General features: G+C 41.3%; 1 protein-coding gene across 1 annotated transcript; it reads left to right on the top strand.

Annotated features, from left to right (window-relative positions):
* The first annotated feature begins 1025 nt into the window (after nt 1-1025).
* Nucleotides 1026-21540, top strand: LOC116313598 (synuclein, alpha interacting protein). The gene is made up of 12 exons (XM_039620344.1): nt 1026-1201; nt 8371-8458; nt 10008-10080; nt 10159-10712; nt 12559-12727; nt 12810-13081; nt 13183-13362; nt 14587-14700; nt 15339-15464; nt 16413-16582; nt 17525-17614; nt 18380-21540. Exons 2-12 carry the CDS (start codon nt 8402-8404, stop codon nt 19368-19370), a joined length of 2796 nt encoding a protein of 931 aa, XP_039476278.1. The 5' UTR covers nt 1026-1201; nt 8371-8401; the 3' UTR covers nt 19371-21540.
* The last annotated feature ends 312 nt before the right edge of the window (nt 21541-21852 follow it).

Here is a 21852-nt window from a genome sequence, read left to right as displayed (position 1 = left end):
TATTTTTCTGAATCTTCGAAAAAATTAAAGGAAAAGAAATGGACACATCTGGTCAAAAAATCCAATAAAGGTCACATTTCTGCACATTATTCGTCTCCACCTTTATTAATTCAATTCTTGTTCAATTCTTCAAGATTCATTATTACCTTTGTCAGAACAATTAATAATATTTGTTTGATATATTATCTACAATTTTATTTTCGCATTTTCTAAAGGACTTTTAAACCGTTATCAAAGCCTCTCAGCGCGGCTAATGTAAATCGACTCGGGTTGTCCAGCTCCACTCTTTCTCAGTTACATAGATACATAGCTTTGATTGTTCAAATTGCAGTTGTTGGACCTCAAAATGGTCCAAAGGAAAAGAAAAACAGCAACAACACGTCCCCCCTTCTTCAATTTCAATTTCTATGTTTCTACATGAGAAACACTGAATTAAAGCCTCTGACTATTTTGACTCCAGCTTTGAGCAGTTTCTCTCACTCAGTCCCTTTTGCCTAAAACTCAAAGGCAAACTCTGTTCAAACCCTGACCTAGCCCAGTCATCCTAGGATTTTCCCCCCTTATTTAACTTATTATTTTGTTTATTGATAACATTATTATTATGGTAATTTCGCTGTGCTTTTCATTTTAATCATGTTGTTTATGTGGGTTTTGTCTTTTGTTCTTGTGTTTTTGGGGGGACTTGGGATCTTAATACGTTTACCTACTTTACTACCTACTGTACGTTTACTGGAAAACACTTTTTGTAAACTCTTGTTTATAAATAAAAAAACGTTTGACATTATTTTCAATGCCATGAAATCTTTTAGATGTTATTTCAAATTCTTTTGAAAATGTGTATTATTCTTGCCTTGCACCTTAGTGAATAAGCTACCCCGCTGCACAACAGTACGAGTAAAAGAAAACACAAACACGATTTATTTATTTATTTTGCTTTATTTAGCCTGAAAATCCAAAAGAAAGTGAAGTTTTTCTTTTCTCCACACTACGTGGTCCTGGGAAATTTCCTCAGAGTGAGCGCTCATCCTGTTTCCGGCGCTTTGTGCTGCCCATATGTCAAAGTCTTTGTGCTTTTCAAGACAGAGAGGCGACAGAAGGGAAAAAAACAGCTGGATCCAACGACCATCCAGCTAGCGTTACCACTAGCAGCAACCAGCTCCTCAAGCCTGCTAACCCCCCTCGGCTGCCTGACTTCCAAAAGGTACCGTGTCTGAAAACTGTCCGTTAACCGAGAGCTAACGGCTCCTTATTCCGACCGCCTTATCTTTTACCTGAGCTTTCTCTTTGACCCAATTTTCCAACTGCCAGGCTGGCTAGCCTGTTAGCTTCCATATTAGCTTCTTTAGATGCTGATTAGCTAGCTAGCTTAGCTGATTAGCCTCCTGCTGCTTGAGCAGGTATCAGAGGATTAAACAAGCTGTCAGCAAGAATCATAGGCGCACACTCGCCTCCCATCCTTTGTTGTCATCTATAAAGCAGAAAGCATAGGGCTCTGTTGGCGTCTTTAAGTCTGCTTCATACTAACTGTCCTTTTAAATACATTTTACTTTTATCTGCTTTTAAAGTGTTACCATACTACATGTACTTTTTTCATTTAAAGTATGCAAGAAGTGCTTTCTGATTGGATTAATTGTTGTCTAGTGCGAAGTATTCCTTTTGGGTATAGAAGAAAATGAAGCAGGAATCACATAAACACTGATCTCAGATGTTAATTTGACTTTTGTCTCATTTTTGTCTTTGCAACATAAATTCTATAATGATACTCACCAAAACAAAAACCTCACGGTAGTGATGTTTCGCTAATTACATGCACATCTTGAGTTAATCTGTATTTCAAATGAATCTTTCTCGATATTTGCATATTTGAAAGCTTTTGTGTTTAAATGCAACCAGCTGATTTCATTGATCTGATTACGTATTTAATGCTGTTTTTGTACAACGTGAAATACAGCTGCTGAGCAGAAGTCTTGGTTTGTTACACTTAAAGTGTGCAGACAATCTTCTTTTCTGAGGTGGTGAAATCTGCAGATCTTTGTTTTTACTGGATCTCAGTTTTTACTGGAAAAAATAACTGTTATCTATCAGACTGCTTCCAGCTAATATTAAGGCCAGAATAGGTAAAGTAACCACCTGTCAAATCAAACATACGAGGCTACTTGTCGTGGAAACCCCTTGTGAATAAGTGAGCACTTGAAAGTAGCATTTATTTCTCTGGTGCAAACACTGGTTGAGGAGCTGAATGGCTCCTGTAACCAGAAAGTCCCACAGCAGTCCCAGCGGAGCACTGGTTAAACACCAAAGTGTTCCTAGCTTGACGAAATGTGCGTTTTGAGGGTGAGCTGGTACGGAGAGATCACTCCCTTTACTGTAGGAGGTTTTCTGAGAGGCATCCTGGTCACATGTCCAAACCATTTCAACTGGCTCCTTCCACAGACTCTAGGTCAGACGCTAAATGGCTTGTTTAAGCAGCTTGTTTGAGTGAGAGAAGATGAACTGGATGCCCTGATAAAGATAAATAATGAACCGTGAATGATGCCTAGTCCAAGAATAAAAATAGGGTGCTGATATTAGCTGTTCCTCCTTAATTGGGTAATCTATCATCTATTTTTTATTTTCTACTGCTCATCGTCTCCCCAGGTAGCATCCATTTAGTCAGCTGTGTCATGGGAGTTATTGTTATATGCTGTGGCTATCATTGCACTTTCTTTTGTCAATGTGGGTTTTCGACTGCATGGACTTACTTTGGATATTATGATTGTAATCCAGGTTTTGAATGTCGTTCTGTATGCTGTCATTTAAATTTAACTTGGTGAGCTCTGAAGAAACTCCGGGTCTCGATTCTGTCTGATTTACAGCTTTATCTTGCAACCTGTGTTTGGCAGGGCTCAGCTGACAGCGGCGCTTGAACCCAACAACCTCACAATGAGTTCAGGGTTTTAGAGGTGCTGTGTGCATTCCCCGCTCCCAGTGGTCGTTAGATCACTGCTTCCATTTCTATTTTTACACCAGTTCAACAAACAAGTCAGAACATGTAAATAAGGGAGACTTTGAGATGATGGAAGGTGGATTTTAGTTTCACTGATTTCCATGGGAAATGCGAAGTAGCATGCAGTAAATTTCTAATTACACTTTGAGGAAAGAATAATCTCCCATCCTTGTTTCTTGTCTTTCGTCCAAAACAACGCTTCATCTCTGATTATTTTTGTGTCTTGCTGCCTGGAAGGATTTGGACTCGTCAGCTGTTCACATAAACAGAGTGAGCAGACGTTGTCCTCCTTCCTTTTCTTTTCTTTAAAAGTTCTATGTTATTTTTGATGTCGGGTTTCGAAGCCTAAACTGTTGTTATCAAGGATATGCAGGCTCGACTCTTTCTCAAAGCTGCAATCAGAGGTTTTTTTTATTTTGACCCGTTGACTCCCACGCAGTCTGAAAACAGCTCCAGTCTTACACGGACGCACCACAGTGTGTTGCTTTCTGAACATCTTGGACTTCCATGACTGGACGTTTGTTCTTCTCAAAACATAAAGAAATCTCTAAGCGTAGTCTTAATGTGTGGCCAAAGAAACAGACACATTTCTATTATTGCCTTGAAAATGACCATATGAATTTTAAATTACTTCTTGCTATATTTTTCTCTGAAAGCAATGTACAAGGAAAAAAATGTTAGTAATCAAAGATGAGAAAGTTCGGTGGTAGAGTAGGGGTTAAAGCTTCTTTAAGGCGAGGCATGGCACAGCGGCACACAGTAACTTATTATATATGTGAGAAAATTGACGATTTTTCAGTTTGGTTCTAAATGTAGATCGTTGTAAATGATCTCACATCAACAGGCACCATGATCCCGAAAGAAAGAGCCAAAGAAATGAACTGTTCCCTCAGAACATCTGGATCTTATTGTAGGTACACCACCTGATGACGTGAGAGGTCTCACAGTCTGACTCCACTGTAGCCATGGTGTTATTTTAGGTTCTTGTGATCCTCTCATGACTAATTCTTCCATCACTGATTAAGCTGCAGATTTCTTGCAAATAATGGGGATAACAGGCAATCAGTTTTTTTAATTTTCATTTTTTATTTCTAATTTGTGGTTGTAGATATTTTTTAACATCAGCACAAATTTAGTCTACAAAGAAATTTTGCCGCTTTTTTTGACAGCCACCTTTGTAACAATTTGGGAGTTATTGTAGCTATTGTTTTGAAGCCTCTTTCTAAATGTGCATACATTTCATTGGTCTTGTGTGTATAAAATTCCACCTATAGCCAAATAAGACCATTAAATAAACAAACACAAAAAATGTTGACTTAGTTTGAGAATGAGGTAAAGAAAAATAACTACCCGTCCCACTTGCAAGTTATGAAGCACTGATCAAATGGCATGCTGCTTCAGATGAGAAGGATGATGGTAGAAATCTGCTGTGCTGCTTTAAATCATATTTGTCCAGTTTATTTATGTAAACTTGGAGGGTTTTTTTCCTGTCATACAAAAGATGGAGTCATGAGTTCTATAGGGTTTCATGTGGTGCAGAGAGCAATGCAGTTATACATGGTTACATTTCTATTACTATACAGATAATAACTGATTTTCTTTAACTATTAAGTCAGGGAGAAAATCCATTACTGAAGCTACAGGCATGTCTTGGAGACATAAAGGGCAGTGTGACTTGTAATTTTCGACTTCAAAACTCGAACAAAACTGAGGTCACTCTATTTGGCCCTAAAAAATTCCAAAATACTGTCTAACCTGATACTCTGGGTGGCATTATTGCGTCCTCCTGTTGTAATGAGAGTCATTTTTGACCAGCATATGTTCTTTAACTTGCATACTGAAATCACATATAGGACTGTCATCTTTCATCTGTGCAATACTGCTAAATATTACCGGCTCCCAGCTTGGGGTTAAAAAAAAAAAATGTATTTTTTACTTTAAAATTATGCTTAAAACTTTACTTTTTAAGAAAATCTATATAAGGTTCAGGTGAACATGAACCATGGGATATAAAGGGGAATTTGGTGACTGCTGTTGTCAGTTGATGCTGTATAAATACATTTGCATTGAACTCAATAATGAGCCAAGGAACATTTCAAGAAGTGTATTTACCTCCATCTTTACAATAACGACTGAGAGAGATACACCCACTCCCACTCAGCTGAAACTGAACCTCAACAGTATACATGTGCCGCACAACATGGCAACATTGACTTGCTATTGCTGTTTGGGTATTTGTGTGAAGGAGTGGGCCACTGGGTGTTCAGTGAAATCTCCTTCTTATACTGTATAATGTGTCTGTCTTTTGATGTCTCATCTTTTCTTCAGCACATCTTACTTTCAATTCTAAGAAGTATATTTTTCACTTTTTGGCAGTTTTTGGTAGTTATTTTGTAAGTGGGAAATAGGGCTGTGCGATATGACCAAAATCTCATATCCCGATATTAAGACATCTACCGTCCGATAACGATATAAATCACAAAAATGTAACATTTTCTGTAAAATATGTGAATCTCGGGCAGCTCGACTTGCGGGAAGTGTTTCCAGCTGCGCGTCATGTAGCTGGAGTCGAGTGTTTTAACCGATGCATGAAACTATACATTTTTAGACATAAGTGGTAACGGCCACCGTTTTCTTTGTGAGTATTTATTACACGGCGTGCTGCGGGGAAAAGCCTGTTCTAACGTTTGAGTCTAAGGTTTATTTTTTAGCACCTGGCGGCTCTTGTTTTGCTTCTCATCCGTAAATAATCTGCTCTTTCACGTGATTGAGTTTATTTTGAAAAGTCTCAACAGGATCTTGAGCTTTATTGGGAAGGGTTTATGTGGAAAATAAACAAGCGGACACGCGATGGTGTTACCGTCGTTGTTGCTAACCACAACGTTGTCGTGCGCTTGTCCGTCCGTAGTGTGGTTATAATAATTATAAGAGAGAGAGAGAAATTAAGAAATTAATATAGCCACTACAGTGACCATCAAAACGATGAAAAAATATTGCCGTAAACAGTTTATTTTGCGACACCACGAAACAAACGATAGCGTAAAATGAAATGATAGACGTTTTTCTATCGTCATCCGTTATATCGAACAGCCCTAGTGGGAAACATAGAATTAAAATGGCCTCAAGTGTTATTATAAAAATATGCTAATAGAGCTTTAAAGTAATTTACTAAATACTGGAAACTAGTCTGTGTGAGGTTGGTTTCTATGAAGAGCTTTCAAAGCCAGTTTCATCTTTGATCTGATTGTTGTTATGAGCTCTGAACTCAAAAAAGATATGTAAACACGATCTGATTTAAGCCATAACCATGTTACTCCCTGGTTACTTAATCCTACCAGCTGGAATACAACAGGAAATGACACAGAAAACACTGGCGGTTACAGCATTGGTGAACAATATTTTTTTTTTACAAACCATACCAGCTTCATGGTCAGAGCTTGTTCTCTATTTGGCCGGATTTTCAAAGAAAGAGAATGGCACTGATGAATGACATGAGCTGATGACGTGTCTTCTCTTTCCTTGCAGTCTGTCAGGATCTTAACTAGAAACAGTGCCGATGTGATTGTTGAGTTTTTCTGTGCTGTCATGTAAATGGAATCTGTTCAATATGTGTTTTCACATTCTCTCTCCCTCTGACAAAATAAGTAATTTGGAAACATCCCTGTGGGCTCTGGAGACTTTTATAGGGTTAGTGTGTAAATTGATTAAAGAACAAAAGTAATAGTTGGAAACCTCATAAGCCATCTTAGCCCTCAGTCACACCGGCCTAGAGACCAGTTGACAACCCCATGACCAGTTCCAGAGTGGTTGCTAGAAGTTGCTGTGAAATCAGTTACTTGCCCCAATCAGCCACATTCATGCAGGCCCAATGATTAGTCAGTGATCCCCTGGTAACCACAGGTTGTGAGTGGTTACTGGAGGTTTCATGTAGTCATCAGGTGATATTGGTTGGAAAGAGGGCGCCGCACCAAAAGCCTCCTTGTGAGGTCAAGGTTTGGTAAGGTTTGGTCACTAACAGATTGCTGTGGTTGCCTCTAATTTGCGTGAAAGATGCCAACTGGTCTGGAAACACTCCCCATTTACTTTCCAGATAGTAGTAAAACTTGAAAATGCGTGCAATGCAGCCTGGGAACTTGGAAGGTTCGGCTTCAGAGTAAAAGTTGTGCCCTACGTCTGCAGCCAAGTCCAACTTTTGTTTTGAAGGTGAATGGTCTCATTTGCAGTTTGTATCACACTTTACATAGCAATGAATGAAGGCATGCAGCTTACATGTGTTTATCATCCCTGAAATTTTCATGTGGTTATCCTCTATCTACTATGATGTTAAGAGGACACAAAAATGTTGGAAAATTTAGGCATTTTAAAAATGAATTCCTATGTACTCAGAGGCCATGCATGTAAAGCGGAAAGGTTTCCTAATGCGGGAGTAAAATTTTGCATGGCTTCATTAGATAGCCTAAAGTTATTGTACAAAAAAATAGTGAAAACTTTCAGATTTGACTGATTTTTTTTTTTTTTTTTTTTTTTTCTGTTTCTTGTTTCAGAGTTTGGCTTTTGTTGCCAGGGAGCTTCTTGCTCTTGTGTTTGTTGAGGTTGCGTGCTCATGGTACAAGTCACGCTGCTCTGTGATTAGTCCTGATTATCCCGCTGTTTGTTGCCTTTGATCACAACCGCTCAGTCAGATTGTGCAGTTGACAGTTAGGGCTTTAGGCAGTTTTAAATGTGCGGCATTACCCAGTCGAAGAGGATTTGATTTGCTTCAAATAATCCCTTTTAGCCCTTTCTTGGTGGGTGAAAGACAAAATTCTCCTTAAAATAGAAGTGACTTTGTTATTTGTTCTTTGACTTTGTGCAGAAATTTGTCATATCAGTTAGAAAAAGATCATCAAAAAGCACTTTAACGCGCACTTTCAGCCAAACTGTTTCCTGCAGCTACTTCCTGTGTTTTATCCCTGCTGATCATATCACTGCAACAGTAATTCCCAGACGTTTTTTTTTTTTTTTTTTTTTTTTGTTTTATGATTTAAATGCTGCTAAATAAAAAACATAGGCAAAGAAGGTTGTGGCTTTTATTGTCCTGATTTGTATGAAATGCAACCCCTCCCCCCCAAGAAACGTGGTGGGAAGAATAACTACCAGTAAAACCCAAGTCTCCTTTTTTTTTTAAATTGTTCCCATAAATTTGAAAACAGGACTTTTTTAATTGGCTCGGCTAAACCAAAAACAACAGGTCAAACATCTAATTCATCAAACACAGAAACACAAAACTGTCTATTGACTTTGAATGTTGATGCTGATGAGCAGAGGGAAACCATTAGTGATACCCTGTTGCTTTGTTAGTGGTTTTACAGTCACACATTGACATCTTGCCTTTTTGTCTGCAGCTGGTTGTGAGGCTGATGATGTGGTGTGAAGATGGAGGCTCCTGAATACCTCGACCTGGATGAGATCGACTTCTCTGATGATTCAGTGGTGAGTATGACATGACAAGCTGCCCACAGGGGCACAACTACCAGCTGCATCTTCATCACCAGTAAAGTTTGATGGGGTTGTACGCAGCTAACAGAATATAAAGCAGTTCAGTCTTTGCGTAAGGATTTTATTTTCAGTTTTTGAATTTGAATATTTGTGGAACTATCCATAATCTCCACTTGAGCTGACATCTGTTTTACTAGATTTAGAACTTTGCATATCCCTTTAATTACTTTTTCCCCCCAGAAAATCACCTAATGACAAAACATTGTGTAAACCCCATGAGCACACACTCTTGCCCTACCAGTCAAAGCGTATAATTGCTGTTCTTAATTACATATAGTCTCTCCGGAGCTCAAAAACATGATATTTACTACCACCCTTCAGTTTACACACAGCTATGTAAATAATGCTAACTTTGCAATACGCATATTTATGGTTGCTCAGTTCATTAAAAAAAATATTATTTTGATCAATGATTAGCATGACTGTTGATTGACTTAAAATCATCCCCATTCAGTGAACTTCATAAAAAATGTGTACTTTTGCAGGAACTTAAAAAAAACACTTAAAATGAAAGACAAATAGAGGAGTTGTTCAGTAGAGAGTTAAGTTACATGCACACTGGAAGCAATTTGCAGGGACGTGTCATTGAGAGACTGTAAAAAGTGAATGATATTTGGCAACTTCAAACAGCTGCGGGTGAAATGACCAATGACAACATGAAATGGGCAAGAACACAATAGATTTTCAGGTGAGCAACTCAAGAGACTACCAGTGAGAGTGTTAATTGACATATGATGTGCTAGTAAATACATTAGAGGCTCATTTGGACCTGGATTGTCCACATATAACCAGACCATGTCTGTGCAGATGGTGCCAGCAGCAGACTCAGGCAGTAACCTCAGATAAAAAGTGATGAGGTGCTGAAGCTGATAACCAACTGACACACCACAGAAAACAGATCAGGTTAAAGTCAGAGATGCTGAGACAAAGGCAGCTGCAGACAGCTGTTAGTGATCATTGCACAGGTTCCACAGGATGTGGGCTTTTAGGGTAGTGGCAAAGGCATGGAGCAGGGATGCACTTTCCTCTAAGTTACATTATAAATCAGCCATACACCCTAATCCTAAGGGTAAGGGGCAGGACCTGTTTTATCTATCTGAAAATAGGAAAATAAAATCAAATGAATTAGCCAGCCCATAGCATTTTATCAATTTTGGATTGCTGAGATGATACAGGTGGCCTTGACTGTAGCATCGTGCAGAGGTTTTAGTGAGGTTGCTCTCAGTTCTTGGTCGCATTTGGTCAGTGCATTTTTTTATATCGTTAACTTTCATGACGGAAAGATTTGGACAGATTTTCTTGGCTTTAGGTCTGTGTAGGAAGGAGTTTGAAATTACACAGCTGTAACTGCTTCAAGTTACAGTCTGTCAGTACTTAAAGTAATTGGCTAATATCTAAATATAACTTCTTTGCACAGCTGCTGGACTGCTGCGTACAATTTTCTCTCTCTTTTTTTTTTTAATCTTTCCTCATCCTCCTACAGTATTCTGTCACGTCTCTGAAGAGCATCCCTGAGCTGTCCAGGAGAAGCGATGGTCAGGCAGAGGAGAGGCCAGGTAACTTAACAATAATATAATTACAGTTTGGCTGGAAATAGTTTAGATCACATCTCTGATCATCCTGTCCTCCTGCAGCTCCAGCCATCAATTGGAGCCGCGGTGTGTCCTCCCACAGCGGTGGGGGAATCAAACCCACAGGGATTGCTGAGGTTCACAGTAAGTTCCGGCCGGTGAAGAGGGTCTCACCTCTTAAGCACCAACCAGAAACCACTGACGCAGAGACCGATGGTAAAGTCCAAGGTCAGGGGCTGGTTCTGGGGGAGCCAGCTGAGAGTAGTAAGGATGACCCTGATAAACAGACTAATGCCTCCTCTGACGGGCAGGGAGGAAAGGCTAAGAGCCTGGGCAGCAGTGTTGGTGTTGTTGGAGGGAGCAACAACCCCCAGGCTTTGTTTGGGGAATTGGAGCACTATGACCTGGACATGGATGAGATCCTGGATGTGCCTTATATCAAGTCCAGTCAGCAGATGTCCACGCTGCCCCGTGTTCCCCACGACAAGCGGTCAGTGACGGGGAGCAACATGGGTGGAGGCACGCTGGAGAGGAACCGGGGAGGAGGGCTGAAGAACTCCGCTTTAACCCACAATGAGCCTCTGAGCCTGGGCAGCAGTAGTAGCTCACAGACGCAGGTGAGTCAGCCAGCATCTTTTATGCTTCATATTTGTGTATGTATTTACAGATCACAGTGCCTCTGTCCAGACTTAAACATATACATAAACAAATAAATATAACTTCCACTTCTGAAAAGTGAAGCTAATGTGGATGAAGCTAAAGTTATCTTTTAATGTAAAACAGAAAGTTTTTTTTTGTTTTTTCATCTTCAATAACCATCTTATTTAATATTTAAAGTACACAGTGGAGTAATAATATGCAGAAAAGGGCACAATATTTGAACCACTGATGTTTATCAGTAGCAGAGAAATGTATACAAGTAGAATCAGAATCAGAATATTTTATTAATCCCTAGGGAAATGATGTGGGTTACGGTTGCTCCTCTACAGTAACATTAACAAAAACAGACTACACTATTTAACAATACAGTATGTTAAGATATAAGGAATAGCACAATATATTCAAATGTGACTACAAAGGTGATTATAAATAAATATCAAGAAAATCGACAGCAACATTACCGAGTAAGAAAAGAGCGTGTGCAAAAAGATGTAACTATTGCAGTGTTTACAGTGTGTTAGATGGAGGAGTTGTACAGCGAGATGGCCACAGGCAGGAATGATTTCCTGTGTCATTCAGTGGTGCTTTTCGGTAATCTCAGTCTCTCACTGAACGTGTTCCTGTGGCTAGCCAGCATGTCATGGAGTGGGTGGGAGGTGTTATCCAACATTGGCTTTATCTTGGACAACATTCGCCTCCTGAAACCACTTTAAGAGAGTCCAGCTCCATACCCACAACATTACTGACCTTGCGGATCAGTTTATTGAGTCTGTTGGCCTCAGCAACTCTCAACCTGCTGCCCCAGCATGCAACAGCATAGAGGATTGCACTGGCCACAGCAGACTCACAGAAAATCCTGAGCATTGCCCGACCGATGTTGAAGGACCTCAGCCGCCTCAGAAATTAGAGACCACTCTGGCCATTCCTGTAAAGTGCTGTAGTGTTTTTAACCCAGTCCAGTTTATTGTCTATGTGTACTCCAAGGTATTTATAGTCCTCCACAATGTCCACGTTGACCCCTGTTTCAATCCATGGGGTCAAGCGTTTCGTGGTCTTCCTAAAATCCACGATCAATTCCTTGGTCTTTGCCACGTTGAGCTGCAGATGATTCTGCTCACACCACGTGACAAAGGAGTCGACCACAGCCCGGTACTCTGTCTCATCACCCCTGCTGATGCATCCAACCACCGCAGTCACCAGAAAACTTCTGAATATGGCAGGTCTCTGTGCAGTGGCTGAAGTCTGTGGTGTAGAGGGTGAAGAGGAAGGGGGAGAGGACGGTCCCTTGTGGTGCCCCTGTGTTGCTGATTACCTTGTCACAATGTGGAAGACCCACATATTGTGGTCTTCCTGTCAGGTAATCAACAATCCAGGACACAGAGAAGCATCAACCTAGCTTATCACCCAGGAGGGTCGGCCTGGTGGTGTTGAATGCACTGGAAAAGTCAAAAACATGACCCCTGCAGTGCTCGCCTGCTGGTCCAGATGGGTGTAGACACGATTGAGCAGGTAGATGATGGTGTCCTCAGCTCCGAGTCGGGGCTGGTAAGCAAATTGAAGGGGATCCTGATGTGGTCTGACTATGGGTCGGAGCTGGTCCAGGATGAGTCTTTCCAGGGTCTTCATGATATGACAGGCCAGTGCCACAGGCCTGTAATCCTGGGGGCCACTGGGAGGTGGCGTCTTTGGTACAGGGACGAGGCATGATGTCTTCCACAGCACTGGGACCCTCTGCAGACTGCAATATAACTGTAACTGTAATTTTCTCACTTGAACTAAAAGCTCACCTGGTGTTTCCTGCAGTATTGCGTTCTGTCACCAGTGAAGTGGTCTGACCTGAGGAAGTCCAAATCAATGGATCCAGACCTCCACCACCTCCACCGATCCCCAGGTGGAGGAGGAGGTTACCAGCCAGAGATGTCTTCTGGCCTCCTTAGCTGCTCCTCCTCTCTCTCTTCTTTCTCTGATGCAGGTATTAAACAAGTGTACTGTCCTCTGTTCTGTTCTTCTGTGCTAACATATATATACATATAAAGACATGACATGATTTTCAGACAAACTGCTGTCTGCGCGGGTCTATCCAGACTCTCAGAGCCAGAGAGCAGGTGTGGACCCTCCAGGGGGCCCGAGCCTAATGTTCCCTCTGCCAGGGTGCAGCGTGAGCAGGCAGGACAGCTCCAAATCCTGGGCTCCTGCATCAGGAGGAGTGGGAGGTGGGTCAAGGGGGTTTGGAGGGAGTGGCGGAGCAGGAGGGGAAGTAGACGAGGAAACCAAGAAGAACCAGAACATCATTAACATCGTTAGAGAAGGACAGATCTCATTGCTGGTGCGTATTTCATCATATTTTGTTATCCTTCTCCTCATCACCCCCTTGGTCTTTATACTTCACAACCTCTGTGTTTTCTCCTCTTTGTCCTCCTTGTGCAGCCTCACCTGGCAGCTGATAATCTGGAGCTAATCAGAGACGAGGATGGAAACAACCTGCTCCACATCTCAGCCTCTCAGGGCCATGCCGACTGTCTGCAGCATCTCACATCTTTGATGGGGGAGGATTGTCTCAATGAGCGCAACAACCAGCAGCTCACCCCCGCTGGTCTGGGGGTCAAGGTGAACTTCAGTGTTAGACTGGGTGTATGTCTCCAAAGTAACATGTTTGTATTCAAGTGCTGGCAGAGATTCTGCTTTAATGGCATTGAAAAGACAACTTTGCATTACATCAAGCCAGAGTACTGGGACCCCACTGTGTGGGGTGTTCAGGGTCACCCAGCAGTGTTGGCATTCAGCGGTGTCATCATGAATGTTACACACATTAACTGCAGTATCTTGTTTGTCAGGTAAAGCCCAACAAACGTGTAAAAAAATGTGTTTATGCAGCTTCAGCCTTATATTAGCTATGTATCTACCCTGCTTGATGTGAATGTAATGTGCCCCTATACCCTTTAAGTCTTCAAATTCCCACTGTTCTTACCTGCAGGTCAAAATATTAGTCCTACTGAAAGCAGAAAAAAACATCTGTAAGCTAACAAGGGCATGCAGACATTTGATTGGTAGCTGACAGCTGGTCAGTGAGGTCATACTGTAATAATAAGATGGAGGTTTTTGATAAAATTAGGTAAACGTTTACTCCAGCTCTATTGGCAGCCGCAGGATGTTAGAAAGAAAGAAGTTAAATGCCGCAAATATGAGCAGGTCCTGCTTTGGCAGCCCTGTAGTGGAAACTAGGCTCTTGATTGGCTGCCAGAAGGGAAGTGTGTTATCTGGAGACAAGCTCTGCAGCTGTTTGCTGATTCCTGATTGGCTGTTATTAACAAGACTGTTGTTTATACAGTTAGATTAACAGGATGACAGATTTCCAGCCACCTGGTCCTCGCTGAAGTATGTTAAATGAATGTAGTCATATTACTCACGTTGCAGGGGCATAAATCTTTTCACTGACTCATTGTGGGAACTTGGCTACTTTTTAGGCCACATATCAGTAGTACATAACAGTTTGGATCTAAAGACCCAAATAAGTGCATAGTTAGGAAGGTAATGGTTCCTCTCTGGAAAATATCACAAGAATCATGTTGTGACATTTTAGGAAGCTGTCTTTTCTCACTGTAACACATTATAAGAAATAAATTGTGCCAGCCCCGTTCTTACTCCTAGAAAAACTTGTTTATTTTAGGTGAAGTTGTTGCCTGCATGAAGAACACTCGTTAGTTGTTTTTTTTTTTTTCAAAGAAGCTGGCTGGCTAAATACTGATCTGGTCACATTAGACCTTACAATTTGGACATGCACCGGCTGATGTGGTTTGAAGTGATTGAAACACGAGTGTGTGTTTGTCGTAGAACGGTCATCTGGAGTGCGTGAGGTGGATGGTAAGTGAGACAGAGGCCATTGCTGAGCTGAGCTGCACCAGAGAACATCCCAGTTTGATCCACTACGCGGCCCGATATGGACAGGTAAGACACACACACACACACACACACACACACACACACATAAACACACACATGCAGGTGATGAGAGCAGTCGATTTTATTTTTTCCACATTACGCATTGAGTGTTTTCATCCCTACAAGTCAGTAGTTGGATGTATCGGTAATTTATAATTTGCTTGTGACATCTGTGATTTCCAACTTTGTGGCACAGCAGTCAATAAACAAATCAGATTGTTTAAGATAAGATAACCTTTATTAGTCCCACACGTGGGGAATTTGTTTGTCTGGTTATTTAGTCTAAGTTTAATTTATGTGTTATTTTAAAGTTATCTTTTATTATTTCCAGTAGGAAAATTCATTCACTTTATTTAACCCATCCTATGAAATAGGAGTAGCGTAAAGCCACTGTGCAAGGGACGAGCATCTTAATAACTTAACCTGGCATGCTTTTGGTGTTGATATTTTAGTGTAAAGGCTAAAATGAAATGCTTGAATCGCATGAACTGTTAAAAGCAGCAATAAATTCTCCTAATAAAGTTTAACTATCATTAACAAATAATGACACATTATCATAGTTACTCTAACTCATTTCACCGATCCAATAAGACGATGAACATTCAGTTATATTGTTTTAATGGATATGTCATCTCTCCCTTCAGGAGAAGGTGTTGCTGTGGTTGCTTCAGTTCATGCAGGAACAGGCTATCTCTCTGGATGAAGTCGACCAGAACGGAAACACTGCAGTCCACATAGCAGCTCAGTATGGTCACCTCAGCTGTATACAGGTAACCTGATGTTTAAGTCTGTGATATAGCTTCAAGATTTACATCGCTGGATATTTTGCTCCCATAAATACAGTATACAGTCGGTTCTGCTGTTAGTCCGCCTGCTGTCAGAATCTGTGTGGACTGAATGACTTGAGCTCTAACCTCAACCTGCGGCAGGTGGAGAGTTGGTTCATGCCACTAGCTGTGGGCCAAAAAAGCGCAGGGTCAGAGAGTCATTTACTTATTTACTTAGTTAGCTGTGGAAGAGAAGCTCATATATATGTATGTATATGTATATACAGATGTGCCTCAATTTATGCACACATGTGCACACACATATGCACCATTGACACAAGAAATGTAATTTAGCATAAAAAACTAAAATAAAAGACTTTAATGACACATTACACATACAATACACAAAATGGTCTATACCTGACTAGTATCATATTGTTTATTGTCTCAGAGCAGCTAATGCTTTGTCTTCATTCATCTGTTTCTCTGGTGATGTGTCCTTCATGGGGTTTTCTAAAAGTTCAACTATCTTGAACCTTTTTGTCCTGTTCCTAAATATTGTTTCTTTGCTCTGAGATTTATCACTTTATCACCGTCCATCACGCTTCTGTAGAGTAAAAGGTTAAATGCTTGCTGCAACATTCTGGTTAGTTCCTTTTTCTCGTACTTAACCTGACACAACACTGATTTATTACAAGAATTAGGTTTTACACTTTTCGCTAATTTTCCTACAATAGAGGCTGAGGGGTATTTTCTCTGTAGGTGGCACACCCTGCTGAAGGAAGGGCGGATATTATTAGTCTTGTCTGCTTCCTGCTGGCTAGCCCAGGCTGACAATCAAAATACTGATAACTGGTGATATGGTTTAAATGAGATAGCTGCTTCTTTGAAACGTCTGAAATTTGAGGGCTAGAGCTCAGAACTGTGAAAGGTTTGTGTTTGTTTATCCAGACTCTGGTGGAGTACGGCTCCAATGTGACATTCCAGAACCAGCAGGGGGAGCGGCCTTCCCAGAGTGCCGAGCGGCAGGGACACACCACTTGCGCGCGCTACCTGGTTGTAGTGGAAACCTGCATGTCGCTGGCCTCACAGGTTGTTAAGCTCACCAAGCAGCTCAATGAGTAAGTTGATGTGTTTTTGCATAGTTTAGAATTGTAGTATTATCATCCTGTTATCTGAGTCTCAAATGTGTCATAACCCCAAAGTGTTCAGTTTATCACATTATGAGATGAGAACTTCATAAACACTGGTGGTCATTAATAATAATTCTTTGGAAAAGATCCAGCCGTCCATTTTTTTTTAACTTCTTATTCACTTCAGAGATGCTGGAGGCCTTGAAACTATTCAGGGCCTGTGATTTTTTTTTTTTTTTTTTATTGGCTGTATATTCAATATAATTATTGAAATTTCAGTGACGTCTCCAAGGATCTAAACCATCCCAAGTTAAACTTCTTGTGCCCTGCAGAAAACCTGATATGACCTCATCCCTCTTTTCCACTAGTACCTGCTGAGCTCGGCTCGACTCACTCAACTCGGTTTTGGTCATTTTTGAATACATTTGAGTACCACCTGATGTACATGGGGTTGGTTTAGCAACACCTCTGAAAGTTCTGTGACATCATCTGTATACGACACAGATCCAGTGCCTCGATGTCCAGTGGAGGACAATTTTTAAAAATGGCGGTTTGGATTTTTCTCTCATGACTCATCATTGACTGGTTAATCGGTGGCATGCTGTCTGTTGACATCACATTTTCACATAGACTCAGCTCACATCGAACCCCAGCTGAGCAAGTACTAAAAAAGTACCTGATACCCGGTACTGCTATCTAATGGAAAACCCTAAAAACCGAGCCAAGTCAAGCTGAGCCAAGATGAGTGGGTACTAGTAGAAAAGAGCTATTTGCGTCTCTGTGGGATATCTTTTATGAATTATATGCATCATGAAATCTTTATGTATGTTTGTTTTGAAACAGTCAGTATTCAGACTTCAGTGTTCTTGGAGAACACAGGAGGTGTCTCAGTGTTAGATCTGTTATATGTGTTGCATGTCTGTCATGTAGACAGGCGTCAGAGAGAATGGCTTTACAGAAACAGCTGCAGAGACTGATGGAGCCCAACAAGGCAGAGGGGACACCGTCTAGATCACCCAGGTAACAGGCTTATCCTAACACACACACACACACACACACACACACGCGCGCGCTCGGTGTGTAAAAGCCATACAGATGAAAGTTAATCATCTAATAAAAGAAGTCAAGATGTGGAAGCTAAGATCTGCTTTATGAGTCAGAGCTGGTAAAGTGACACAGCAGCAGTTTTCTTAGTATGTCTGTTTATTAGAGCTTGGTGAGGGACCACAATAACTTGAAAAACATAGACGCGAGCCTTAGGTCATGCCAAATAAACCACAGCAGAAATCTTTGCTAATGATTCCAGCAGATCTAGCAGGTAACAGCTGAGCAACAACCTGCTTAAATAAAAAGGCTGTGTTATACTGTTGAATGGTGTGTATATACTAGGAATGTGAATAAGTAGTTGACTAGGCAGTTTAACACTGCTTTCATCGCCAACCAAAGGTAGAGATACTAATCAGTTAGAATATTATTTTTCATGTGCATGTTTGGCCACACTTGGCAAACTACTCTCACATTATGTATATATTGTATAAAAAATGCAACGCAATGTCTCAGCTTTTCAAAAATGTGTTTTACAGTTTCAAATGTGTCTTAAATACACAATCAGTATTTGTACAGACAGTGTTAAAGTTCATCTGTTACTTTGGTAGCAAAACAAGTATTGATTAATGTTTATTCAAGGAAATGGTGGTAGTAGTAGTAGTAAGTTCACATGGGGAAAAAAGAAAAGAAAAAAAATTAACATGGAGCATGATCTCTGTCTCCCTGTCTGCGCTGCAGCTCCCATCAACCCTCTGTGGAGGCGTGGCAAGAGATGATGTTGACTGCTGAGGGGACTCCTGGGGACGGTCACTGGTTGGTTCGTCAGGGTGGGGTGGGTCCAGACTCCGTGCTGCGGCAGCTCCTGGGGAAGGACATGTCTGAGACACTCTGTCCTAGAGAGAGACTGCCTCCTGCGGGTGGTCTGAGCAGAGAAGGCCCTGGGGCTCCTGGGGGCCGCAGAATTGGGCTGGTGGAGAGGAGAGAGCTCAAACTAGCAAGACTCAAACAGATCATGCAGCGTTCCTTAAGCGAATCTGATTCAGATGGTTATCCACCAGAAGAGGGCAAGAATCAGGGAGCTCCACCCTCAAACACACTACGACCTGATAGGCCATCCCACTTGCCAATCACAGAGGAGGAGCCGGTGTCAAACCACCTCCAACTAATGATGAAAAAGCACCTCCCCTCATCATCATCTTCCACAGTTGAGAGGAAGCTGGCATTTTCTCTCAGTGGATCAAAGTCAGTAGATAGCATTGGCTACAACCCGTCCCCCACCTCCAGTGACCCTGAGGCCACAGATGGCAAAACCCCAGACATTCCAGGGGACCAGGATGCCACCAACGGCCAGAAAGTCGCAACCAGCCCCAAGAGTGCTCTGAAGTCTCCCTCGTCTCGCAGGAAGACCTCCCAGAACCTCAAACTGAGGGTTACATTCGATGAGCAGGTGCACAAGAGCTCCAGTCAGGAGGGAGAGCCAACAAAAGTGCATCAAGGGAAGGAGAGGACTCCAACAGGAAGTTCTGAAAGCAAGCGGCCTTTCGGGACGTTCCGCTCCATCATGGAGACACTGAGCGGAAACTCAAACCATAATAACAACAACAGTGGTGGTCAGTCGGGTTCTGCGGTTAAAGTGTCCACCATGCAGAACTCATCTGGCAGGAAGTCGGAGAGTAAAAGCAGCCCAGGAGGCGGAGCCAAGGGCAAGAGCAAAACTAGTAACGTTTAACCAGCGAGTGCCTACTGAAGGGCAGAATGAACATAATAAACAGAAAGCAATCAAGAGCAAACAGTACGAGACAGAACATGAGAAACTTAAATTAATTTACATAATCTGTGTGAGTCATTACAGAAAACTGACCACAAATAGTGACACGGGACATAAAAATGCTTCTTGATAGCCAGACCTTACATGTTCCAGTGGTAATGTCTTAAGAGCTCCCTGAAAAGCCTTCAGTTGATCCCAAGTGATCACCACGCAACAGTAAGAGGATTAAGGGGACTAAAAAGAGAGAGCATATTTCTCCCAAATTAGCTCAACTTCATGGGCTCCCTGTTAAATCCAGAATGTATTTTTTAACTCTTCATCCTTACATAGAAAGCCCAGAATGATCAGGTGCCATCATACCTTAAAGACCTCGTAGTAAAAGTTTTGTAGAATGAGAGCTGAAGAATTCAGCTATCGGGCTAAAGAATTAGCTCCCAGTTTGGATTCAGGAGACAGACACCCTGAACTGAACTGTCCACTTCTAAAATTTTCTTTGTAATAAAGCTTTTACTTATGGTTGGATGAGGTGACCCTCCTTTTATGCTGCTATAGGTTCAGGCTGCACTTCCCATGATGCACTGAGCTCTTCTACTTCTCTCTCTTTGTTGTTTGTAGTCTCTGTGTCCATCTTTTTTCTCTTCCCTTTTGCTCCACCCTCCACCCAGTCACACTAAATGCAGCCCAACCCTAATCCTGGTTCAGCTGGAGGTCTCTTCCTGTTAAAAAGGAGTTCATTCTCCCTGTTGTCACCAAGTACTCCTTATAGGTGATTGTTGCAGTTCTCTCTCTAATAATGTAGTATGTAACTTACAATAAAAAGCGCCTTTAGATGACGGTTGTTTTGAACAGACACTGTATAAAGATATAAGCAACTTATAAAAACAACAACTAGCTAGAGTGTAACTGAAGTTTCTCGTGTTCATTGTCTCAGATGTTTGGCTTTTGATTGGTTTCTTTAGGGACTAAAACAAACTGTTTCATGTCTTAAGTTCTCTGAAGGATTTGTTTTATTTGATGGGCTGATGATGATGATGATGCTGTGGTAGCTGATGTCCTACGGAAACCTCACGTCTCCATATTTCAGCTTTTCATGCATTTTTACTTTTTTTGTTTGTTTTGTTTTATTTGTTGACACTTTTTGTGCAACAATTTTCTAAATGGAGATTTGTAGTTCCTGTTTCTCTGCCGCTGTTACTGTGCTCTGATCAACACTAAAGATGAACTTATGAATATTAGTATTTATGTTTACACACAGTTATATGATTAAAATTTTTTATGTGGTTATAATCATGCACATTTCTAACGTGCAGCAGCACAACAACCAAGTTTTAAAAACCACTGTATATATTAGTATTTAATTATGTGTTTTTGTTTTGTTTTTTTACATTATATTCAACTTTTTAATTTTTGGCATGAAGTAGAAATTAGTAGTTTGATGTGTTTTTGAGACTGGGAGGTTTAAAGATGCACCTTCTACAGCAGCTGATAAACTGGCTGACCGTATGAACGATGAAGTGGGAAAAGAAAACGTTTAAGCTTTTTCCTTCTTTGTGTTTTTTTTTTTTTTTTTTACATCTTTTGTGAGATTGAAGTTTTCAAGCTTTGAGAAAGTTTGTAAACACGAAGACTGAGGCTGTAATCTGATACTGCTATCCATTTTTTTTTTATGTCAACACTGCAACATTTTCTGGTTCAGTGTTTAAAATGGGAGACTTTATTTAGCCACATTTCCTCCTAAATTTATCAGAACTCTTACTTATATGTCTAACCTTTTCAAGTTTCCACCACACTCTGGAAATACTTGGAAAATACAAGCCGGTCATTTATAAAATCATTGACTTACTATTAGCAGACCCGCATTGTCGGGTTAATATTTAAAAAAATCTAAAACATAACAATATATAGATTAAAAAGTGAGCGTATAGTCGAACAATCAACAACACTCAGGACTGTAACCCCGCCTTAAAAGATTAAGCCCTGCCCACTTCTGCTTCCACCTCGCCATACACGCGCCTGCAGAACACACTGTAGACCGGGGTGGGCAATTCCAGGCCCCGAGGGCCGGTGTCCCTGCAGGTTTTAGATCTCACCTTGGGTCAACACACCTGAATCACATGATTAGTTCGTTACCAGGCCTCTGGAGAACATCAGGACATGTTGAGGAGATAATTTAGCCATTTAAATCAGCTGTGTTGGTTTAAGGACACATGTAAAACCTGCAGGGACACCGGCCCTCGGTGCCCACCCCTGCTGTAGACCACGTGTCGAACTCCAGGCCTCAAGGGCCGGTGTCCTGCGGGTTTTAGATGTGTCCTTGATCCAATACAGCTGATTTAAATGGCTAAATCACCTCCTCAACATGTCTTGAAGTTCTCCAGAGGCCTGGTAATGAACTAATCATTTGATTCAGGTGTGTTGACCCAGGGTGAGATCTAAAACCTGC

This window comes from Oreochromis aureus, linkage group 12 (genome assembly GCF_013358895.1).
Source record: "Oreochromis aureus strain Israel breed Guangdong linkage group 12, ZZ_aureus, whole genome shotgun sequence".
NCBI classification, from domain to species: Eukaryota; Metazoa; Chordata; class Actinopteri; order Cichliformes; family Cichlidae; genus Oreochromis; species Oreochromis aureus.
The sequence above is the reverse complement of the archived record's forward strand: the minus strand, read 5'-3'. Positions and strand labels throughout refer to the sequence as shown.

Excerpts from the sequence above, each read along its gene's own strand:
- LOC116313598 (XM_039620344.1), top strand. The coding sequence starts at position 8,402 with ATGGAGGCTCCTGAATACCTCGACCTGGATGAGATCGACTTCTCTGAT. Across the intron at positions 13,363-14,586 it reads CCGCTGGTCTGGGGGTCAAG|AACGGTCATCTGGAGTGCGT; the intron begins GTGAACTTCAGT and ends TGTTTGTCGTAG. Across the intron at positions 15,465-16,412 it reads GTCACCTCAGCTGTATACAG|ACTCTGGTGGAGTACGGCTC; the intron begins GTAACCTGATGT and ends TTGTTTATCCAG.